Here is a 25376-nt window from a genome sequence, read left to right on the forward strand (position 1 = left end):
AAATACAAAATGAGGAATGTGTTTGGTATATGCTTTCAGGTCTACTGGCATAACACTGTTCATTTTCTAATACAGAGTTAGTTTAGTGAATAATACTTAATGACTTTCAGTAGTTATTCTTAGAGGCAACACAAAATTATAATTTTTTAGGATAAGTGTCATTCAAGAGTCCTATTCTTAATCTTCAAAAATGTTGACAGATGTGCTCTGTATTCCACCAAATTTCTATTTGTGAAGCCCAGCTGCTGTCTGAAACAGCTCTTGCTTCATAGGAATAATGTATGACTCTTTAAGACAATGTCACCAGGAAAATGATAATTATCAAGAGATAATTCAAGAAATTTTACACAACAAAGACCAGTTTGTTGACATCGTCATGCCTTCCAAATGACTGAGGATGACAGAGTATTTTAGGAAGTGTTGTAGAGAAATCTAAACGGAATCCACAAACACTCATCCCTGAGCAACTCCATTAGATACATTTCAAAAGAGCTTCACCTGTGAGTTACACAAAGACTATGTTGACATGTCCTCTTTGTGGAGTCCACCAGCATAGAAAGCTTTTTAACTTTCTTTGACCTATCTACCACTGAATCTGTTTTCTTAAAAATATCATGCTACTTGAATTGTGGTCAGGAGATGAGTGCTAGCGCACAAACTATTTGTAACACACCCATGAACAGAGAAGATTAAAAGTACATTCTTGAATTTTAAATTCATTACAGAGCAGTAATCACTATTGGTACTGAATCCTGGACCACGTGATGAGTAGCACTGTCTCATGGGCCCTAGTACTAGCCCCAGGAACACATAACGCATTGGCACAGACTTAGAAAACAAATATCTGATGTGTATAAATGTGTGTATGTGTTTAATAGCTTCTCAAATAAATTTAGAATCAAAAGCTTCTATAATCTGGGGACTTCTACTTTTGAGAAAATGGAGTAGACATATTTTTCCCTATTCTTCCTGCTAAGTACAAATAAAAACCTTGGACATATATATATACATAAAACTTAAGGTGACTCTGAAAGTTATAGAGAAGAAGGGAGACTAGCTAGGGAGCTTGAAGTCCAAGGAAGCGCATAGTAGTGAGTCTCCTGTGTTTTCTTTGGCCTCATAAATCTTAGGCAGGGTGCTGGGTGCTAGAGAAGCCAGCAACCCAAAAACATTAACAGGCACAGACAAAGAAATCTCCAGGCTCACATGGTTTCACTAGGGAAGTTCACTAAGCATTTAACAAGAAATCAACACCAACTAACAATGAGTATGTTGGACACTGAAATTAAGAATCCAGTGCCACTTGTAATTGCTGTAAAAGAGAACAATGTATGTGTAAATCTAACAAAACATATACCAAACGTATATGCTGAAAACAATACAACACTGATGAAATAAATCAAAGGAGGCCTAAAAAAAGGAGAGACATATCATATACATGGGTTGCAAGACTTAATATAACAAAAAATCAATTCCCTCCAAATTCACATACAGGTTTAGTAAGATTCCTATCAAAATCTCTGCAGGATTTTTTCATAAAGACAAAATTGTTCTCTATTGTACATAAAAAGGCATAGGAACTAGAATGGGTAAAACTGTTTTGGAAAAGAAGAATAAAGCAAGAAGAGTTATTCTACTCAATTTCAGAACTTACATAAATATAGTAATTAAGATTCTGTGTTGTTGGTGGAGGGACAGACACAAAGATCAATGGAACAAAATAGAAAACCCCAAAACAGACCCAAAGAAATATGCCTAGCTGAATTTTGACAAAGATGTAAAAGCAATTCAATGGAGAAAAGATAAGTCTTTTCAAAAAATGGTGCAGGAGCAATCGAATATCACATCCCCCTTACCCCTTAAAAAATAACCTTGAGCTAAGTCTCACAATTTATTCAAAAGTTAGCTCAAAATGGATCACAAACCTAAATATAAAACAGAAAACTATAAAACATCTAGAAAAAAATATGAGAAAATTTTTATTACATAAGGCAAGGTAAAGAGGACTTAGACCTGATACTAAAAATGTATAATCCATAAAGGAAATACTGATGTATTGAACTTCATCAAAATCAAACACTTTTGCCCTGCAAATGACCCTGTTGAAAAAATGAATATATATTGTTTTGCAGTTCTGAAGGCTGGGAAGTCCAAGATCAGTGCACTGCCATTTGGTGACACGGCCTTTCTTGATTCATCCTTACATGGCAGAAAGTGGAAATGCAAAACAGGTCTAAGCTAGTTCCCTTCAGCCCTTTCATAAGGCACTACCAGGGATGTCCAACATTTTGGCTTCCCTGGGCCACACCGGAATAAGAAGGATTGTCTTGGGCCGCACATAAAATACACTAACGATAGCTGAGCTAAGAAACTAAAATTGAAAAAAATCTCATAATGTTTAAGAAAGGTTACAGATTCGTCTCGGACCACTTTCAAAGCCATCCTGGGATGCATGTGGCCTGTGGGTTGGACAAGCTTGCACTAATCCATTCAAGAGGGCAGAGCCTTCATGAATAATCACTTCCCAAAAGGCTCTACCTCTTAATGCCACCACAATGGGGATTAAATTTCAACACGCATTTTGGAGGGAACATTCAGACTATAGCATCCATGAACAGACAATTCACCAATGACAATCTACAGATGGCGAATAAGCACACGAAAAGATGTTCAACATCTCTAGCCATTAGGGAAATGCAAATTAAAATCACAACGAAATATCACTACACACCCATAAGAATAGCTAAAATAATACCACCACCACCAAATACGGGCTAGAATGTGGAGAACCCTGATCACTTACACATTGCTGATGGCAATGCAAAATAGAACAGCCATGCTGGAAAACATTTGTTAGTTTCTTAAGAAAACTAATCATACAACTTCCATATAGCCTAACAATTATCCCCCAAAATGAACATTTATATTTATACCAAAAACGTGTTCATGAATGTCCAGAGTGGCTTTATTTGTAGTAACCAAAACGAACCAACCCAGATGTCTTTCAACAGATGATGGTTAAAAAAACTGTGGTAGGTACATCCATATCATAGATTGCTACATAGCAAGGAAAAGGACTGTAATGGGATTATTACACATTGGATGCCTGTATCAAAACATCTCATATACCTTGTAAATATATACACCTACTATGTACCCACAAAAATTAACAAAAGAAAATGGAACTAAATACTGATAAATACAACAACTTAAGAGTTTTCCACAAAACTCTCCCTGAAAAGTAAAAACAGGATGTTACCACTGCACTGTCCTGCAGCATGGTGCACTGGTAGAGACCACTGATCTGTGATGCTATGTTAATGGAGCAGACAGCTGTCATCCCAAAAGGCGGGACCCTAATTTGCTGTTAGGACATGACCTTCTAACCATGGATGCTTTTCAGGGCTGACACATGTGATCTGTGTAGTTGTATAGGGATTTAATGTTTAGCAATAGCTGTCTTGAAATTTTAACACGAGTCCCCTGCCTTTTTATTTTGCACTGGATTCTGCAACCCAGATAGCTAGTTCTAGTGTCTGGATACACAAAAGGGATGGTGAAAGGTAGATTGGCAGGAGGGAGAGTTAGGTTCTGGTCTCAGCTCTACCACTCACAATTTCATGATTGAGGCAGGCCACTTTCCTGTGGGCTTTATTTTCTATGTGTGGATGAGGGGTGTGTGTCCACATGCTATACATACTTGGGTGCTTCAGCTGATCTTCCTAATGAAATATACTCCCAGCAATAAAAATGGCTCAAAATTGTAGTCATCCCAAAATAAGGAATGGGGCATTTAGAAAAACAACCACAATAGGTAATTCTGACAGACACACCTGGAGTTGAGGGCCACTGTGTGGGAGCAGCGAATGTCCCTCATTGAGTATAAGGCTGTCATAGCAAGCACTTCTCAACTAAACAGAATACATCTGTGTTCTCAGAGAGACAGCCATTGCTTGGTCACTCACCCTCACCCACTTTTGCTAAATGCTAATGATAATAAATAATATTACTATCATAGAGCCCTTTTTATTTCTTTTCAAAGACATACCACTTACTAAACAGATTAGATGAGCTTTAAAAAATAAAATGGCACATTGCCAAAGAGCAGTATTTCATTAGATTCTGTCAAAAACTAAAGGATGGTTTTCTTTTCTATTTTTTAACACATACATAGAAAATGACCCAAAGCATCCATATTACCTTGTTAACTTTCACACCTTCTTTTGGAGTTTGTTTTGTCGCTAGATTGTACCCAATCATCTGTTTAGCCAACTGTCCCACAACATTTGGGCTAAAAGAAAGAGAAAACAAGCAGAAAATGAATGTTTATTGAAAATCATTTTAAAGCAGAGTCCTTACACAGAGTCTCATGTCTACACTGCAAAGGGTTCACCTTCACCCTCACAAAATCCATGGGTCTTTCTGCTTATGTGCTGCGTGTTTAGCACTGTACTAGAGGTTCACTGAGAGCAAAATAAAAATGAGTTCATGAATGAATAAATAAAACAAAAGATGCTTTGTGACCTCTTCACCCAAAAAAGTTACAGTCATAGTAAAGAGATAATGCTAAAATGCATACCAGAATCAGGTAAGAGTTGACTGAAGATCTGGCAGCGGAAAACTAGGGAGATATTGAACAATGAGAGGGATAGGAAGAGGGTAAAGATCAAAGTAAATAGTAAAAAGGTGTGTGACAGGAACAGGGAGGAAAGGAAAGTGTTCAGTGCTACCAGACACAGTAGATGAAGGTGAAAAGACAGGCTCAAATAAAGGAAGGCTTGGACTATCAGAAGGGAGGTACCCCAGATGCCACTGGTAATGGGGAGTCACTGCAGGTTCTTGAATAGGAGTGACATTATGGAAGTAGCATTTCAGTTGGAAGTGGTATCATTTCCAACATTTATGATGAATCATTGATTGTCTAGGAGAGAAGGACTGTCAAGTTTTCACCAATTAGTAAGAAAAATCATTTTGTGGGAGCAGAAGGGAAACTAAGCTACTGCCAGAGCCCTCTACCTATGATTTCAGTTTCTTCTAGTGGCTTTGGCCCGCTCCTACCCCGCCACAAGCATCCTCAGTGTGCCTTTCAATCTCGAGCAAGATCTTCCATAACTGCTTGGCCGAAAGACAAGGAATAACAACCTCCAGACTTACTCTTTTGTTAAATGAACACCTCCTTTCAAACCACTATTGAAGACACCTTTTCCTCTTCCTCCAGCTAAGATCTGGGCTTTTAAAACAATTTCTTTTGCATCTGAAAAAGAAAAATCCAGAGTTGGTAGCTGATTTTAAATTCTTTTTTTTGTTTGTTTTTTAAGCAACAAGGAAAGCAATAATGCCACATAACTTCCAAGTAACTGGTAAAAGCTCTCTCAAACTAACTTTGAAAATAAATGCAATGAAGAACTTAAAAAAAAAAAATCAATGTGCCTAATACAAAGCTTGTTTACTGAGGATATTCAAATGCTCCCTACCAGTTTAATCATCTAATACTTGACCTTCCCAAGAGAAAGCAAGGCATGTGTTCCCTTGTTCTTTTGAGTGTGTCAGAAGCAGCTAAATAAATCCTGGAAGGAGGTATTAATTTTATTGTGCAATGGCACTCCCATATGGCAGAGGCACCAGTCTGCCAGTAAGAGGAGCTAACCATCAGAGATGTCAAAGGGAAGACTGGATTGTGTGGGGGAAGGTTTAAAGACAAGACACAAAGGTCAGAGTTAATAACTGCATTATTGGAAACCAACAGTTTTCTGAGCAGTTGTTCTATATATTGATAGGGTTGGGCAAGGGAGGAGGCAATGGATTAAAACTAAAAGCAAGCAGTATTTTAAAATTATTGGCAAGGTAACAAAATATCCTGGGGCAAAGTAGTTGTGGAATCTTTGTTTCTCTTCACACTCCAGGAATGAAAGAACTCTCTAATCTTGACTTTTTAGATTAGAGTTATTAACACAAGTATGTTCCCTTGCAGGGAAGTTGGGTGCGTGAAGTAGCCCAGTGACAAACGGGGTCTTTAACAAACAGGGTGGCTCCCCTCCCCAACTACCAAAAAAAAAAAAAAGCCTCCAAATCAAATATGTTTAATAAACCAAATAGCACACATCTGCAGACCACAGCTGATACTGACATCCTCTGTTTGTGAGTCATCTTTATTTAAAGTAAGAGAACCCAATCGATCCTCTATAAGGCCGTGAGAGTATTCTGGTTCAGTATACCAGATTTAGAATCTGCAAACCCAGGTTTCAATCTGGCCTTCATCCCTCACCCAGCTGTGTGACATGAGGCAAGTTACTTAATGTCTCTGAAACTCCGTTTATTCAACTGTGAAATGATGATGAGGGTTGTTTTAAAAATTAAATGAACACACATGAATGCTTTATCCCAGAGCCTGAAAACTCATGATTAATTAAAAACTATTGCCTCGACCAGTTAGTTCATTCATTACCTTTGTATATTGTAAAGAATGAAAGGGATCATTACAGAAATAGCTAAACCAAAAAACTAACATTTTGTTGGTATCTGCCACTGCTCAATGAAGCAAGCGCTCCATTAAGTTTGGTTATTTCAGCTATTACTGTCACTGTCATCATCACTGTTACTCACAAGCAAGCAGGTAAAGGTTCAAATGGAAAGAACCATGAAAGGTTTTATCATGAAGGCAATGGGGAGCTACAGAAGTATTTTACAGAAGGCATTCGGCCAGCTGATGTCACACCATTGAGGCTCCTTCACTGTCTTTATTGGTTAGTCTTCTTGTCTCCTATATTTGCTTACACTCAGAAAGCTGAAGCCCACCTTTTTCTCAGAAGCAAACACAGTTTCTTCTTAGAATGCTGTCCTGGGTACCCTCTGGCAATAATTTCTGCCCTGGATACGAACCATCACAACATCGGTCAAGCCCTGTCTTAAAATAAACTGGTTTCCCTCAAGCTGAGTAGAAGACAAATTAATTGTCAGAAACTTACAAGGAAAGCAACCAAGTAAAATGAATGCACTGCATATTTAGCATACTGTAAGAACAGTAGTAAGAGCAAGGATATCGGAGTTAAACAGACCTGGCTACAATCTCCAACTCCACCTGTCACTTTCTTTGCAGAGAAGAAACAACTGAGATTCAGAAAGGTAAAAGTAGCATGCCCTTCTGTAAAGCAGTCATATTAAAGGAGTCTACAGTGTAAGGATGATGTGAAGAATAAATGAAATATAGTAAAGTGCCTGGCACACTTTTTTAAGTCAAAATATGACAGCTATCATCATTATAATAATTTTCAGCAATGAAGAAAAAATGGCACACAGGAAGACATTTCCTATTTTTCTTTGGAAGACATCAACTGGAAAAATACTTTTTGCTGTCTACTCAAATTTTTAATTGTGATCACTTCAAATTCTTTAAAATAACTGGCATTCCATTGCCATTATCATTTTTCATATCCTTGTCATCCCAAAGAGATGCCTTCCTCTCTGAGCTTTCCAGCAGCAAAACCTGAAAGCCAGAGAGAATACCTAATTGGGCATTGTTAATTGGCACTACATAGGCTTGATTAGATCAGCTTTAGTCATGAACCATCAAGACACAGAAACAGTTGTATCCTCAATGAAATGCTGTCAATTAAACGTGTCGCTATTTGACCTCCAGCCAAAAGCATTTCATGCAAAACAGTTGGTAGATCAAGCAACCAGTTCAGAGACTCTGAAACCATAGATCAGGACAAATAGAAAAAGACAACAACCTATGCACATCTGCAACATACACCCCAGGCCAAAAATGAGTTCACTAAAATCATCTCTTCTGATTAAATCTCAAGTGCTAAATCAATAAAGTAAGTCAGCAAGTCAGCAGTCCAAAGTAAAGCAAGTTTTTCTCATCTTGAGAAAAACTCTCATGAAGTAATTTAATTCAATGCTTATTTACTCAAGGTGCTGAAAATTAAGTAAAATGACTAAATCCCACTCAACAGTAACTCGTCTCTTCATTCAGTATTTACCAAATTGATTCACATGTACTAAATGTCACTGTGTCTATGTATTTAAAGATCTGATCTCTCCCAAAGCTCAAATTTCTTTTTTTTTTTTTTGACATTGCCTCTTGCCCCAATCCTAAACAGTATTAGAAAAGAAAAAAAAAATTCCAATACATGAAATGCAATTTTTGTCTGAATAAGATGATTTAACCATCCTTTAGAAAAACAAGCTAACAGGACAGAGGAAAATAACCCCAACAGGTATTGGGGGTTTTTTCGGTTTTTTTCTTTTTTCTTTTTTTAGACAGAGTCTCACTTTGTCACCCAGACTGGAGTGCAGTGATGTGATCTTGGCTCACTGCAACATCTTCCTCCCAGGTTCAAGCGATTTTCCTGCCTCAGCCTCCCGAGTGGCTGGGATTACAGGCACGTGCCACCATGCCCAGCTAATTTTTTGTATTTTTAGCAGAGACAAGGCTTCCCATGTTGCTCCAGCTGGTCTGAAACTCCTGAGCTCAGGCAATCTGCCCATCTCAGTCTCCCAAAGTGCGAGGATTACAGGCATAAAATAGATTTTATATAGAAGTGGACTGCAACCTAGACGTTGATAATTATATTATTGGACTCTGAGTTGGTATAACTCGGGTCTGGATAACTCCAAAGTCTTTGCTCTTAATTGCTATTTTTATATGCAGTAGCCTAAGTATGCAATGTCTTCACTCAATTTTGTTCCTTTCCTAGTGAGTTTCTGAAAATAACCAGTACTCATGGCTAGGTTTTCACTCAGTTTAATGGGAACCAGTTTATTAGAATTTACATATATTTTCGTAGAAAACACTGTAAGACGTACCTGACAAACTTATAAACATGTAAGACTCTCAAACACAATATCACTTAAGAGAATGATATTTAGAGCCATTTAAAAAGTCTAAGTAAAACCTCACTCTGTGGTTTTTTTTTTACTTTATTGGCTGAATTATAACAATGCTTTTGCAAATGTTTTCTTTTCATTCTTTACCACAAGTGTTATTCTAATTATAATACAGTTTTATACCAATTTTTATAGATCCCCAATAGTCACATGCTGGATAATAAACATTCTTGGAAGCAGCGGATCTAAAGGGAAAAAATCAATTCATTAAGAAAAGCATAATCTAAATAGAATACACATTTTTAATTAAGCAAGCTTTGTAAAATGTGGTTCACTTAATTTTCTTAGAGATGGCTTTCTGAAAACATATTTACATAAAGTAATGTTCACAAGACATATTTCAGAGCCATAATAAGAATCATAGTAAATGTCTGAAATGTTAATCAAATATATTTACAAAAGCAAGTTATTTTCAACTACTTTTTAAAAACAGTTCAGTGATGAATCAACTATTTGGGTTACTGAGCTGGTTTTTATTCAGCATTGCTCTTTTCTAAAATATAATGCTTTCCTAAATGCTAAATGTATCACTGATACTGCAATGAGATGACTACTACAACGATCATCTATTTGGAGTCAATAATGTTGGACTTGTTGTGGAAACTGATTGCCATGGTTCACTGACTGGAGCAAAACTGGAATATCCCAGTTCTCAGCACAATTGTATTGTGTAACACATAGCATGGCAATCGCCTTTCATGAGATTTGATAGAATTCCTAACTGAGAAAGTTAAATTGTATTGCAGAATTTCAGACTTACCTATTACCAGAAGGCAAGGAGAAGGGAAAGTGAAAGGCAAGAGAAGAGTTGAAAGATACTAGGTAAAGACGAACTTTAATAAAGAATATACAATTACACAGAGATAAGCTAGAGGCCTCGGTGCCAAATTCCTGAAGGAAATGAGCTCACTTCTATGTTTGCATTATGACTTCAAAACCCAAACATAAAAATAGAGAGTTACCAATCTTCAATCATTACTATAATATCACATATAGACTGACACATATTTCCTCAAGTTGCAACTGGGTTGGTGGGAATAAGATGATACTGTGATAATTCTCCATATGTCCAAAGGCATCTTTGAGACTGAAATAATTATTTCAGTTTTCAACATGCCTGACATGGACTTTTCAAATTTGGGAGAGAATTTCAAACACACAGCACATTAGAATAAATCACTTCACCGCTGGTCACATCACTTGACTGAATGAGACTGGAGATATGCGGCTTCCCAGTAGACTGCTGCCCATCAGAGATTTGAATCGTATATGTCTAAAACAGCCACTTTCAAATATAAGTAAAAGACAGAAATAGAACCATCTCCAGGACAAGGATTTTGTGATACAAATAGGAAGTTCTCCAGGGAGATATTATTTCAAATCAAGAAATCCTTAACTGATAAGGCTTTCATGTAAGTTTTAAATCTAAAATTTCCTTTTGAATATGATTCCATATTATGAAAAAAAATCCTTTATTCGGATACTGTGGGGGCATGATAATGCCATTTTGAAGAGTTTGAGTCTTTAAAAATGGTAATATCTTAACACAAAACATATTTATGCTTTCGATGGAATAATTTTAATTTTAGTCCCTACAAAAATTCCTGGTTTATTAAATCATTGTTTTTTCATATTTGCCATACTCTTTAAAATATTGTATATTTATTACTGTATTATAGGCCACATTAAAATCTGTAATATAAATTAGGCTACTCTTCTGATCTTGTCACTAATCTTACTTATTGCTTTCATAACCGTTAATATACATTTTGTTGGTGATAAAATTTTTAAAGGTAGATAAAAATTACCTCTAGAAAAACCCAATTCAATTGTAATATCTTACTATTTCTTCTCAGTAAAAGATACAGTCTTGCTCTTTTCATGTAGTTTAATACTAGTAAGCCAATCTCACACTGTGTCAATTATATTAAAAGATATATTTCTACACAAAAGCCTTAGGACAGAACTCCCTAACACTGATGGCAAAAAAAAAAAAAAAAAAAAAATACCCATGTGACCTCATTCAACACCCATAACTAATTAAAGAATTTTTAACACTGTAAGAATGAAACCACAGGACATTAAACATATCTTCTGCAGATGAAGCCACTTGAAGAAATGACAGTTTTTCAGAAGAATACAAGTTTCTTCAAAAGAACAAACTTCCAGAGGAAATCTCTACTGATTAATTACAGTTTAGAGCAATCGTATTATGATATACATTGACAGTAAAAATACCTGTGTAACACTTGTAATTTCAAGAGATGCTGGAAACAGTCATGGAAGATGAAAAGCATTTATGAAAGCCAAAAGTATTTCTACTGTGTTTTGTGTACGTATTTAAAGAGAAGGAACGATAAAGAAAAACTAGCTATAAAAAAAATCATGTTTCCCCCTGATTTTCAAACCAAAGATGTGAGTCAGCCAGGGTTCAATTAAGGAAGCAGAACTACTATGACTTATAGACAAGGGATTTATTATAGGAATCAAAGCTTGCACAATTACAAGAGGAGGTGAGAAAGGGCAGGTCTAAAAGTGAGGTTGGAGGATCCTAGAAGCCCCCAGCCAGTCAAGCAGAGGTATCAGCACCTCCAGATGGAGAAGTGGATGGCAAAGGAGGAGGTGGGGAAAAGGAGTTGGGACTTGCTACCAAGTGCTACAGTTTGGATGCATGTCCCCACAAAATTTCTCGTTGAAATTTGATCTCCAGTGTTGGAAGACAGGCCTAATTGGAGGTGCTTGGATCATGGGAGAGGCTCCCTTATGAATAGATTATCTGGAACTTAAAACAAAATTAAATTTAAAAATAAATAAATAAATAAATAATCCATCCTCACACAAATTCTGTGCAAACTCCTCTTTTAGTCAACTCGAACCCAAAACTATACAGGGAAGGGAATCCTGGAAAATGTAGTTCCAGCTTAAACGAGGTGACACAGTACAAGTCATCACACCTGACAGCTAAAACATCTGACAGCGGAGCCCACAAGTGTTGTGGGTTCAAAATGAACAGCTCTGAAACGTTTCTGAGTGGCTTGAGACTCCATCTCTCCTTTGGCTGCATGTTACTGAAGGCTACTTGACATTAAGGGGATTCTCTTGTCGACCATAACCAGTGATGAGGAAGGGTAGAACAAAAGGTGGCCACAGCCAGAACAGCTCTCGGTGTGCACACACTCATATCCTGCTGGTGGAATATAAACTCATGAAGGTTTCATTTTCAGAGCCAAATGGAATGACTGTGACCTTTAAAATGTATGTAATATATACAATGTCTTGCTGCACCTATATTTAAAGATGTTTGTTTCACTTTTATAGCAGTATTACTAATATTCAGAGATCATCCACCTTCTTGATTAGAAATCTTATATTTTCCTTAATTTCTGTTATTTAAATCCATTCCTCTCTCAGACCCTCCTCCATTAGTGATGGGCGCCCTCATCGGCAATCACAACTGTACAGAATCTTTGCCCTGCTGTCTGTTCATCACCATCATTCACTGCCTATGGTCTCTGGACCATACTCCTGCCAGTGTTCTCGAGGTATTCCTGTCCACAAGGAAGGTGAGGACAATCCTTCACCTTCACATGAGTAGGTCCTTTCAGAGGGGATCCTAAAGCATTGTGGCTGAGCCCTTAGTGACAGTTTTTTCCTTTACAGCATGGACTATATGAACACCCTCCAGGGAAGACTCTGGCTCAATCAGGCACCACTTCACGCTAAACCTGAGACCACTGTGCCTGCAGATCACCAGGCCCTGCTGCCCAGTCATCTCCTTCTCATTCAGACACATCATCCCTCAGGAACCCTTCACCTCTCCAACCCATTCTGCTCTTTAGAGGAACTCATTTTCCAGACAGTCAGTGCAGACTGAAATCAAATTCCCTCTCACAGGTCCTGAGCCCAGTGCAAATCAAGGAATCAGGCGGGGCAACTTATTTCACACAGCTGAAAAATTCACAACAGTTAAAAAGTATCTGGAATTTTTGAAGGCAATTAGGAAGGCCATCTGCTCAAGACTGACAAAAAATCCTTTGATAGCACAATCATACTTCCATGAAAACTGACATGAGAATTAAAGATTTTTATTGCAATGGAGTTATACTAGTGAAACACTAAAAATAATCCAAATGTCCATCAACATTTGGACACTATTGGGAAAATAAATTTTATGTATCCAAATAATAAAACAATAAAATGCCATACGTACAGTCATTAACAATAATTAAGTATACGTTCTAAAATTACACTTTAGGTTCTGGGATACATATGCAGAAAGTGCAGGTTTGTTACATAGGTATACACATGCCATGGTGGATTGCTGCACCCATCAACCAGTCATCTACATTAGGTATTTCTCCTAAGGCTATCCCTCCCCTAGCCCCCAACCCACTGACAGGCCCCAATGTGTGATGTTCCCCTCCCTGTGTCCATGTGTTCTCATTGTTCAACTCCCACTTATGAGTGAGAACATGCAGTGTGTGGTTTTTTGTTCCTGTGTTAGTTTTCTGAGAATGATGGTTTCCAGCTTCATCCATGTCCCTGCAAAGGACATGAACTCATCTTTTTGTATGGCTGCATAGTATTCCATGATATATGTGTGCCAAATTTTCTTTATCCAGTCTGTCACTGATGGGCATTTGGGTTGGTTCCAAGTGTTTGCTATAGTGAACAGTGCTGAAATAAACATATGTGTGCATGTGTCTATATAGTAGAGTGATTTATAATCCTTTGGGTATACATTCAGCAATGGGATTGTTTCGCAAAACGGTATTTCTAGTTTTAGATCCTTGAAAAATTGCCACTGTCTTCTACAATGGTTGAACTAATTTACACTCCCACCAACAGTGTAAAAATGTTCCTATTTCCCAACATCTTCTCTAGCATCTGTTGTTTCCTGACTTTTTAATGATTGCCATTCTAACTGGCGTGAGATGATAGCTCACTGTGGTTTTGATTTGCATTTCTCTAATGACCAGTGATGATGAGCTTTTTCTCATATGTTTGTTGGCCACATAAACGTCTTCTTTTGAGAGGTGTCTGTTCCTATCCTTCACCAACTTTTTGATGGGGTTGTTTTTTTCTTGTAAATTTGTTAAAGTTCCTTGTAGATTCTGGATATAGCCCTTTGTTAGATGGATAGATTGCAAAAATTTTCTCTCATTCTGTAGGTTGCCTTTTCACTCTGATGATAGTTTCTTTTGCTGTGCAGAAGCTCTTTAGTTTAATTACATCCCATTTCTCAATTTTGGCTGTTGTTGCCATTGCTTTTGGCACTTTATTCATGAAGTCTTTGCCCATGCCTATGTCCTGAATGGTATTGCCTAGGTTTTCTCGTAGGGTTTTGATGGGTTTAGGTCTTATGTTTAAGTCTTTACTCTATCTTGAGTTAATTTTTGCATAAGGTGTAAGGAAGGGGTCCAGTTTCAGTTTTTTGCATATGGCTAGCCAGTTTTCCCAACACCATTTAGGAATAGGGAGTCCTTTCCTTATTGCTTGTATTTGTCAGGTTTGTCAAAGATCAGATTGTTGTAGATGTGTGGTGTTATTTCTGAGGCCTCTGTTGGTCTATATATGTGTTTTGGTACCAGTACCATGTCGTTTTGGTTACTGTAGCCTTGTTGTGCAGTTTGAAGTCAGATAGTGTGATGCTTCCAGTATTCTTTTTGGTTAGGATTGTCTTTGTTTTAGGGGCTCTTTCTTGGTTCCATATGAAAGTTAAAGTAGTTTTTACTAATTCTCTCAAGAAAGTCAATGGTAGCTTCATGGGTATAGCATTGAATCTGTAAATTACTTAGGGCAGTGTGGCCATTTTCACAATATTGATTCTTCCTATCCATGAAGATGGAATGTTTTTCCATTTGTTTATGTTTTCTCTTATTTCCTTGAGCAGTGGTTTGTTGTTTTCCTTGAAGAAGTCCTTCACATCCCTTATAAGTTGTATTCCTAAGTATTTTATTCCCTTTGTAGCAATTGTGAATGGGAGTTTACTCATGATTTGGCTCTGTTTGTCTATTATTGGTGTATAGGAATGCTTGTGATTTTTGCACGTTGACTTTTTATCATGAGACTTCGCTGAAGTTGCTTATCAGCTCAAGGGGATTTTGGGTAGAGATGATGGGGTTTTCTAAATATACAATCATGTCATCAACTAACAGAGACAATTTGACTTCCTCTCTTCCTATTTGAATGCCCTTTATTTCTTTCTAGTGACTGATTGCCCTGGCCAGAACTTCTAATACTATGTTGAATAGGAGTGGTGAGAGAGGGCATGCTTGTCTTGTGCCAGTTTTCAAAGGAAATGCTTCCTGCTTCTGCCCATTCAATATGACATTGGCTGTGGGTTTGTCATAAACAGACCTTATTATTTTGAGATACATTCCATCAATACCTAGTTTATTGAGAGTTTTTAGCATGAAGGGGTGTTGATTTTTATCAAAGGCCTTTTCTGCATCTATTGAGATAATCATGTGGTTTTTGTCTTTGGTTCTGTTTATATGCTGGATTACGTTTATTGATTTGTGTATGTTGAACCAGCTTGGCATCCCAGGGATGAAGCCTACTTGATCGTGGTGGATAAGCTTTTTGATGTGCTGCTGAATTCAGTTTGCCAGTATTTTATTGAGGATTTTAGTTAGCATCAATGTTCATCAGGAGTACTGGCCTGAATTTTTCTTTTTTTTATTGTGTCTCTGCCAGGTTTTGGTATCAGGATGATGCTGGCTTCATAAAATGAGTTAGTGAGGAGTCCCTCTTTTTCTATTGTTTGGAATAGTTTCAGAAGGAATGGTACCAGCTCCTCTTTGTACCTCTGGTAGAATTCGGCTGTGAATCCATCTGGTCCCGGGCTTTTTTTGGTTGGTAGTCGATTAATTACTGCCTCAATTTCAGAACTTGTTATTGGTCTTTTCAGGGATTCAACTTCTTTCTGGTTTAGTCACGGGAGGGTGTATGTGTCGAGGAATTTATCCATTTCTTCTAGACTTTCTAGTTTATTTGCATAGAGGTGTTTATAGTATTCTCTGATGGTAGTTTGTATTTCTGTGGGATCAGTGGTGATATCCCCTTTATCATTTTTTATTGTGTCTATTTGATTCTTCTCTCCTTTCTTCCTTCTTATTCTGGATAGTGGACTATCTATTTTATTAGCCTTCTCAAAAAACACAGCTCCTGGATTCTTTGATTTTTTTTAAGGGTTTTCCATGTCTCTATCTCCTTCAGTTCTGCTCTAATCTTAGTTATTTCTTGTCTTCTGCTTGCTTTTGAATTTGTTTGCTCTTGCTTCTCTAGTTCTTTTGATTATGATGTCAGGGTTTCTATTTTAGCTCTTTCTTGCTTTCTCCTGTGGACACTTAGTGCTATAAATTTCCCTCTAAATACTCACTGCCTTAGCTGTGTCCCAGAAATTCTGGTACGTGGTGTCTTTGTTCTCATTGGTTTCAAAGAACTTATTTATCCACTGGTTTGAAATTCTCACTGCCAACATATCAGTCTGAAGTTGACCTGGGATGCTTGGTGGGGGGAGGGGCATCTGCCATTAGGCTTGAGTAGGTGGTTTTCCCCTAAGAGTATAAACAAAGTCGCCTGGAAGTTCGGACTGGGCAGAGTCCACCACAGTTTGGCAAAGACACTGTAGCCAGACTGCCTGTCTAGATTCCTCCTCTCTGGGTGGGGCGTCTCTGAAAGAAAGGTAGCAGCCCCAGTCAGAGACTTATAGATCAAACTCCCATCTCCCTGCGATACAGCACCTACTGGAAGGGGTGGCTGTGGGCGCAGCTTCAGCAGGGTTAAAAGCTCCTGCTTGCCGGCTCTGAAGAGAGCAGCAGATCTCCCAGCACAGTGCTCGAGCTCTGCTAAGGGACAGATTGACTCTCAAATGGGTCCCTGATCCTGATCCCCAAGGGACAGACTGCCTCCTCAAGTGGGTCCCTGATCCCTGTGCCCCTTGACTGGGAGACACCTCCAGCTGGGGTTGACAGAAACCTCATACAGGAGAGCTCTGGCTGGCATCTGGCGGGTGCCCCTCTGTGATGAAGCTTCCAGAGGAAGGAACACACAGCAATCTTTGCTGTTCTGCATCCTCCACTAGTGATACTCAGGCAAACAGATTCTGCAGTGGACCTCCAGCAAACTCCAACAGACCTGTAGCAAAAGGGACTGACTGTAAGAAGAAAAACTAACAAACAGAAAGGAATAGCATCAACATCAACAAAAAGGATGTCCACTCAGAAATCCCATTCAAAGGTCACCAGCATCAAAGACCAAAGGTAGATAAACTCACGAAGATAAGGAAGAACCAGTGCAAAAAGGCTGAAAATCCCAAAACCCAGAACACCTCTTCTCCTCCAAAGGATCACAACTCCTGGCCACCAAGGGAACAAAGCTTGATGAAGAATGAGTTTGACGAATTGACAGAATTAAGTTTCAGAAGGTGGGTAATAACAAACTCCTCTGAACTAAAGGAACATGCTCTAACCCAGTGCAAAGAGGCTAAGAACCTTGAAAAAAAGGTTAGATGAATTGCTAACTAGAATAACCAGTTTAGAGAAGAACAAAAATGACCTGATGGAGCTGAAAAACACAGTACAAGAACTTCGTGAAGGATACACAAATATCAGTAGCCAAATAGATCAAGCGGAAGAAAGGATATCAGAGAGTGAAGATCAACTTAATGAAGATTAGAAAAAAAAGAGTAAAAAGGAACAAACAAAGCCTCCAAGAAATATGGGACTACATGAAAAGGCCAACCCTACATTTGATTGGTGTACCTGAAAGTGATGGGGAGAATGGAACTAAGTTGGAAAACAGTCTTCAGGATTATCCAGGAGAACTTCCCCAACTTAGCAAGACAGGCCAACATTCAAATTCAGGAAATACAGAGAACATCACAAAGATAATCCTCAAGAAGAATAACCCCAAGACACATAATCATCAGATTCACCAACGTTGAAATGAAGGAAAAAATGTTAATGGCAACCAGAGAGAAAGGTTGGGTTACCCGCAAAGGGAAGCCCATCACACTAACAGCAGATCTCTCTGCAGAAACCCTACAAGCCAGAACAGAGGGGGTCCAATATTCAACATTCTTTTTTTTTTTTTTTTTTTTTTTTTTGAGACTGAGTTTCGTTCCTTCTGCCCAGGCTGGAGTGCAATGGTGCAATCTTGACTCGCCGCAACCTCTGCCTCCCAGTTTCAAGTGATTTTCCTGCCTCAGCCTCCTGAGTAGCTGAGCTGGGATTACAGGCATGCACCACCACGTCTGGCTAATTTTGTACTTTTTACTAGAGATGGGGTTTCTCCATGTTGGTCAGGCTGCTCTCAAACTCCTCTCAGGTAATCTGCTCACCTCAGCCTCCCAAAGTACTGGGATTACAGGCCTGTGACACCACCCCCAGCCCTCAACATTCTTAAAGAATTTTCAACCCAGAATTTCATATCCAGCCAAACTAAGTTTCATAAACGAAGGAGAAATAAAATCCTTTACAGACAAGCAAATACTGGGAGATTTTGTCACCACTAGACCTGCCTTACAAGAGTTCCTAAAGGAAGCACTAAATATGGAAAGGAAAAATCGGTACCAGCCACTGCAAAAATATACCAAATTGGAAAGACCATCAATACTATGAAGAAACTGCATCAACTAACGGGCAAAATAACCAGCAGACATCAACAACAGGATCAAATTCACACATAACAATATTAACCTTAAATGTAAGTGGGCTAAATGCCCCAATTAAAAGACACAGGGTGGCACACTGGATAAGAGTCAGGACCCGTCAGTGTGCTATATTCAGGAGACCCATCTCACGAGCAAACAGGCTCAAAATAAAGGGATGCAGGAATATTTACCAAGCAAATGGAAAGCAAAAAAAAAAAAAAAAAAAGCAGTGGTTGCAATACTAGTCTCTGATAAAACAGACTTTAAGCCAACAAAGATCAAAAGAGACAACGAAGGGCATTACATACTGGTAAAGGGATCAATGCAATAACTATCCTAAATATATATGCACCCAATACAAGAGCACCCAGATTCATAAACCAAGTTCTTAGAGACCTACAAAGAGACTTGGACTCCCACACAATAATAGTGGGAGACTTTAACACCCCACTGTCAGTATTAGACAAGTCAATGAGACAGAAAATTAACAATGATATTCAGGACTTGAACTCAGCTGTAGACTAAGTGGACCTCAGACATCTACAGAACTGTCCACCCCAAATCAACAGAATACACACTCTTCTCACTACCACATCACACTTATTCCAAAATTGACCACATAATTGGAAGTAAAACATTCCTCAGAAAATTCAAAAGAATGGAAATCATAACAAACAGTCTCTCAGACCACAGTGCAATCAAATTAGAACTAAGGAGTAAGAAACTCACTCAAAGCCACACAACTACATGGAAGCTCAACAACCTGCTCCTGAATGACTACTGGGTAAATTAAGTATACTTTTAAGTATAAATGTCAGAAAATGCCCATGCACAAACTTAGCTTTAAGCAGACCTTAATGACTAGTATTTACAAAAAAAATACACTTGTAAATAGTTACATAGTCATAATAAAATCTAAATAACCAATGTTGTGTGTGGTGGTTCATGCCTGTAAGCCATTTTGTGAGGCCAAGGCAGGTGGGTTGACTTGGGAGGCTGAGGCAGGGGGGTTGCTTGAGCCCAGGAGTTTGAGACAAGCCTGGGCAATATGGTGAAACCTTGTCTCTACAAAAGGTACAAAAATTAGCCTGGCATAGTGGCACACCTGTAGTCCAAGCTACTCGGGAGGCTGAGGTGGGAGGATCACTTGAGCCCAGGAGGTCGGGGTTGCAGTGAGCCATGATTGTGTCGCTGCACTCTAGTGTGGGCAACAGAGTGAGACCCTGTCTCAAAAACAAATAAATGAGCAATAACCAAACTATTAACTGAGGTTACCTTGAGTGGGTAGGGAGTAGTATTATGGGTACAACATTATATCTTTTCTGTGTTGATTTAATTTTTTTGCAATTATCATGCATTAGAAAAATAAAAAATAAGAGTTTAAAAACTGTGAGTTAAATATGGGCAGTTATTCACAGTAGTTTGTCTTGAATATTTACTCATTTCTGTATGAGCCTTTACCATTTTACCACATGGAGTCAGGGGTGTTTATATTTGAGGAAGCCTCTAGAAGATATCTTAAGGACACATGGCTGAATATCTTATAACATGACCTCCTAAAGAGTCATGCAAGAAAATTGGGAGTGGCAGGAAAATGTTTTGCCCTATTAAAATATTAGTGAGCACTTACTTATTCTATGGGAATTCAAAAAAAATTTTTAAATGTCATGGCCATTGCTTTTTATAAACTTAAAATTGACTGGAAGAAATAGACACAAACAAATTACTGAAAATTTTTAATTTAGAATAAGCATTAAGAAGCAAATTAGGAAGGGGAAACGGTGTCAAGTAAAGCTGGGAAGGAAAAAAGAGAGAAGAGCTATTGATATGGTTTGGCTCTGTGTCCCCACCCAAATCTCATCTCAAAGTGTAATCCCCTGTTGTGGAGGGAGGGACCTAGTGGGAGGTGACTGGATCATGGGGATGGTTTCCTCCATGCTGTTCTCATGATAGTAAGTTCTCACAAGATTATGATGGTTTAGAAGTGGCACTCCCCTTTTCACTCTCTCTCTCTCCTGCCACCTTGTGAAGAAGGTGCTTGCTTCCCCTTTGCCTTCCACCATGATTGTAAGTTTACTGAGGCCTCCCCAGCCATGCAGAACTGTGAGTCAATTAAATCTCTTTCCTTTATAAATTACTAGTCTCAGGGAAGCAGTGTGAGAACGGACTAATACAGCTATAAGGAGAAGAGTACTTGGCCAATGTCATGAAGAAGAGCTGTGAGACTTCTAGGAAGATGGGATTGGAGAGCAAGGACATGGAGGGAAAAACAACTAAAAAAAGGCTACTTTGCTCTTCTGTTTATTTCTGTTTGGCTTTCTTGGTTTCCTGTTTAAATTAGAAATCACTATAGCACCACTTCAAACAAAGCAGTAAATCATGCCAGGATCCCGTACTATAAATCATTCAAATTTGCTATTTCAGATATTCATAAAACTTCTACAGATTAAAGTTTATTTTCCTATGTTCAAGAACAGCATATAAATAGAAAATACATTGATCATTTTTGTTAAATTTAGATATTTTACCCCAAATGCTTTTAAGAGCTCTAATAATTTTATCATGCCAGTCTTAAAACAGCCCCCAACAAGGTAAGCTAACTCTCAGATAAAACAGCCTCCAACCAGGTAAGCTAACTCTCCTATAAAAGTTTCTCTTAAAACAGCCCCCAACCAGGTAAGCTCACTCTCCTATAAAAGTTCCTCAAGGGCTCAGTGAGATTCATACTAAGCATTAATTATTAGCAACAATAATAAAGTATATGCTCCCCTCCTCCAATCCTGCAAAGAAACACATATTCCATACTTTAAATCTGTGTAATTCCAAATGCCAGAGATACAGAATTCCAGACAACAACTTGATATTGTTGCCATAAAAAGGAATCCAGGAGGTATTTATCTTCAATTTTAAAGTTTGTAAAGTGGTCAATGACATGCTGGAGTTAAGCACAAGCCAGGAATGACCTACCCCAAGAGAGATGAAAGATCTCAGAACCACTTTCCCATGATACACACATCTACTGAGGTCCAGCATAATTTGTTATGTTGCTTTCAAATTGCACTGTGTTTTAAATTGCAATGTCTTGCTCTTTTATTGCCTGTCTTGATGCATTCATTGTGTCTGAAATCTAAGTCTATTGCTTGAATGCTAAACACAGAGGGGACTCTAGATTACATCCTGGAGGATGAAACTGAGCAGTATCAATGCACTTGGAAGAGTTTATATTTGGCTTTCAAGGGTTGTGAAGGCCTGAGAAATAGCGATTTCCTTTTCTCTTTATGCCACTTTCTTTGGTTTCCTCCTCCCTCCTTTCTTTCCTTCTCTCCTTCCCTGCCTCATGCTTTCTTCCTTTCTCCTTCCCTCTCTCCTTTCCTCTCTCCTTTTCATTCTTCCTTTTCTCACCCATTTCCCTGCAATGCTTCCAAGTTATTTAATTTGCACGTCCGACTATATCTGAGATAACTAATTTCAGTTTCAGCAGCCAGAGATCAGCATTTACTTCAGATTCTACCCTCCATTACACTCTGCCTCAGAACCACTCCCAAATAAGGATTTATCCACTTAAATCCCTGTGAATTGGAACACTCATTATCAATGTGCTACACCTAACCGCAGAAGCCATAAAACCTGCATCTACTTTCCTGGATTGTTTTCAAAATGACATTTCTGATTATATGTGAGCATTCAAATCTCTTCTGGGACTTTCTGCATCTTATTTTTCAATGCCTGGCTTGAGCCAGAATTCATACTGGGGGAAGTCAGGCCAAGTGTTATAAATGGGAAATGAGGGAATTAACAAGCTGGTATAAATTTTACTTCTTGGAGTAAAAGAATACAAATTTTTTTGACTTGAGTTCGGAATTATACCACCCAAGACAGCACAGGAAAATACTTAAGAGATAGCATCCATATCTGGTAAAACTGAAATAAAATTTGGCAGCTTTTAAGTAGTTCTCCAATGGTATTAGGGTGGCAGAGAAATCAAGTCCTGTTCCATATGAACCAAGCAGTCCGATAGGAAGACACCCTTTGAAATTCCAATCATTACAAGAAATTTGCACTAATGATTCATATTTCAGGCCGGGTGCGGTGGCACACACTCTGTAATCCCAGCACTTTGGGAGGCCAAGGCAGGTGGATCGCTTGAGGCCAGGAGTTTGAGAGCAGCCTGGCCAACATGGTAAAACCCCATCTCTATTAAAAATACAAAAATTAGCCAGGCATAGTAGCACATGCCTATAATCCCAGCTACTTGGGAGACTGAGGCAGGAGAATCGCTGGAACCCGGGAGGTGGAGGCTGCAGCAAGCTGAGATTGTGCCACTGCATTCCAGCCTGGGCCATAGAGTAAAAATCTGTCTCAAGACAAACAAACAAACAAACAAAATTAGCTAAGCACGGTGGCAGGCGCCTGTAATCCCAGCTACTTGGGAGGCTGAGGCAGGAGAATTGCTTGAACCTGGGAAGTGGAGGTTGCAGTGAGCTGAGATTGTGCCACTGCACTCCAGCATGGGCCACAGAGTAAAACTCTGTCTCAAGACAAGCAAACAAACAAACAAAAAAGATTCATATTTCATCATCACAGCTGGAGAACTAGCATATAAGTCTATTCCTCCTATCCACAGACAGCTTACTAATATGGCTAATATTTTTTCTATGCCCTCACATTCTCTGCTATGGTCTGAATGTTTGGGTCTCTTGTACTCCAAAATTCATAAATTGATATCCTAACCCCCAAGGTGATAGTACTGGGGGCAGGGGGGGGCAGAGCCCTCCTGCATAGGATTAGTGCCCTTCTAAATGGGACCCCAGAGGGCTCCCTCATCCCTTGTACCATGTGAGGACACAGCTAGAAAGCACCATGTGTTAACCAGAAAGCAGGCTCGCCTCAGACACTGCATCAGCCTTGGTCTTAGACTTCCCAGGCCCTAAAGCTATGAGAAACAAATTTCTGTTGTTTATAGGCCACCTAGTCCCTGGTATTTCCTTACAGCAACCAGAATGAACTAAGATACTCCCTGAACACATAGTGTTTTACTCCGTTTTCTACTTTAGTTTCCAGCAGCACTGACATCCAGAAGTAAACAACACATCTACAGAATTACCTGAAATATTCTCCTTCGTCCTCAAGCACTGGTGTCCTTAAACCCAGCTGCAGCCTCTTCCAGGTTCCTGACCCTTTCTCATTGCCTCCCAGCACGAGGTGGAACAGTCTGTCATAATGCATAAACATGGTTTGACTGTGGAGAGGGGGCAGATCTTGCTATCCTACAAGAATTTCCCAGGATACCTGTCCAAAAAGCTAAAAACAGAATAACTCCAGAAAAGAAGATGTCCTAGCCTTATGCAAAGGAAACAATTCTTACGAATCAACTAAATTAACATTGACTTGGGAATGCTATCAAGTCTAACAAAGCAGATGCCACCTTTCCTCTGAAGGCCCTTGGAGTTCAAAGGAGATGCTACACCAAGGGGGATCCATGAAGCCAGGGAGGTGTTCTGTCAAACCTAATGAAGCCACTCTCCAGTTTCGCTAATCACGCCCCTCACACTGCCTCTAGTATGAACGTTTCTACCAAAGGACACATACGGCATGATGCAAAACAAAATCGCTTCATTCTCCTGAAAATGACCAGTACCAGGCACATAGTAGGCCCTCAGCATACAGTCATTCATTCATAATCATCACTTGCTTTACTCTATGAAATCATAATCACAGTGTTTGCTAGAAGCTTACTGAAAAATAAGATTTGTGCTGAGCGTATTCACCATTTCTGTTTAGCAAATAACCCAACTGAAGTTAAGGGAGTTTCCTGGAGTCATACAGCTAGGAAGAGACAGAGTTGAGATTTTTAAGCTAGAAAGATCATTTTAGAGACTGTACTTTAACTTCCTCACATAGAGCCTTATTAGTGATTTTTCCCCAATGTTTTATTATTAAAATTTCCAATCATACAGAAATGTCCAATGACTAGTAAATATCCACATACAACCTAGATCTACAACTGTTCACATTTTGTACATTTGCTTTGACACATCTCTCAATCCAGCACAACCCATCTTATTTTTTCATGCAATTCAAAGTAAGTTCCATGCATCAGTACAGTTACTCTTAAACTCTTCAGTAGCTATATCAGTTATTAGAGTTTAAAAATATTAGAGTTTAAAAGTATTAATTTATAATAAACATTAAGAACCAAATAAGGTACAGTTCCTTTGGGGAAGAGATAAAATTTAATTACAGGGAAATACCCAAATCTCGTGTGTGCCAATCAATAAGTGTTAACAAATGCATATACTTATATGACTCAATTACCAAATCAATACATCTATTATTATTTGAGAACATATTACAAGAGTATCCTTAGGACAAACTAGTGAAAATATTGACAATAGGGATCACAAGTCTCTTCCTAAATACTTACTGAAACTAAGCATAACAAAATATTTAATTTATACACCTTAGCACAAAGCTCAATGTCCAATGCCTGGCCTACAAGAGGCCCCCAACAGGTATGAGACTATTCAAAGGTGTATAAAAAAGGAATCAGCTTCCCCATTATCATCTCCAAATCAGAATACTGCTTGAAACACTCCTAAATCAGTCATAGCCAATTATATGCAAAATACTGAGTTCAAAAGGAATTTCTTTTAAAACCATGAACATAGTAACTCCTTAGAAATAGAAACAATTCATTATTTACACATAAGTTTTTACAGTAATGATGTTGTATAAGCTCAGTGGAAATTATCAAAAATAGCTGCATCCACAAGTTTCCTTCCACCACACCTGCCCAAGTATTTTTGTGTGGCTCTTCCATTTTCAA

General features: G+C 38.6%; 1 protein-coding gene across 1 annotated transcript in view; it reads right to left on the reverse strand.

Annotated features, from left to right (window-relative positions):
* Positions 1-25376, reverse strand: part of SUCLG2 (succinate-CoA ligase GDP-forming subunit beta) — a 286300-nt gene that overhangs the window by 136687 nt on the left and 124237 nt on the right. Inside the window, exons 3-4 of the mRNA XM_033210388.1 lie at positions 5155-5254; positions 4201-4291 (exon numbers count right to left, since the gene is read on the reverse strand). Of these exons, the coding sequence (XP_033066279.1) occupies positions 4201-4291; positions 5155-5254 (191 nt within the window). The remainder of the gene's footprint in view (positions 1-4200; positions 4292-5154; positions 5255-25376) is intronic.

This window comes from Trachypithecus francoisi, unplaced genomic scaffold, assembly GCF_009764315.1.
Source record: "Trachypithecus francoisi isolate TF-2019V2 unplaced genomic scaffold, Tfra_2.0 Lachesis_group0, whole genome shotgun sequence".
NCBI classification, from domain to species: domain Eukaryota; kingdom Metazoa; phylum Chordata; class Mammalia; order Primates; family Cercopithecidae; genus Trachypithecus; species Trachypithecus francoisi.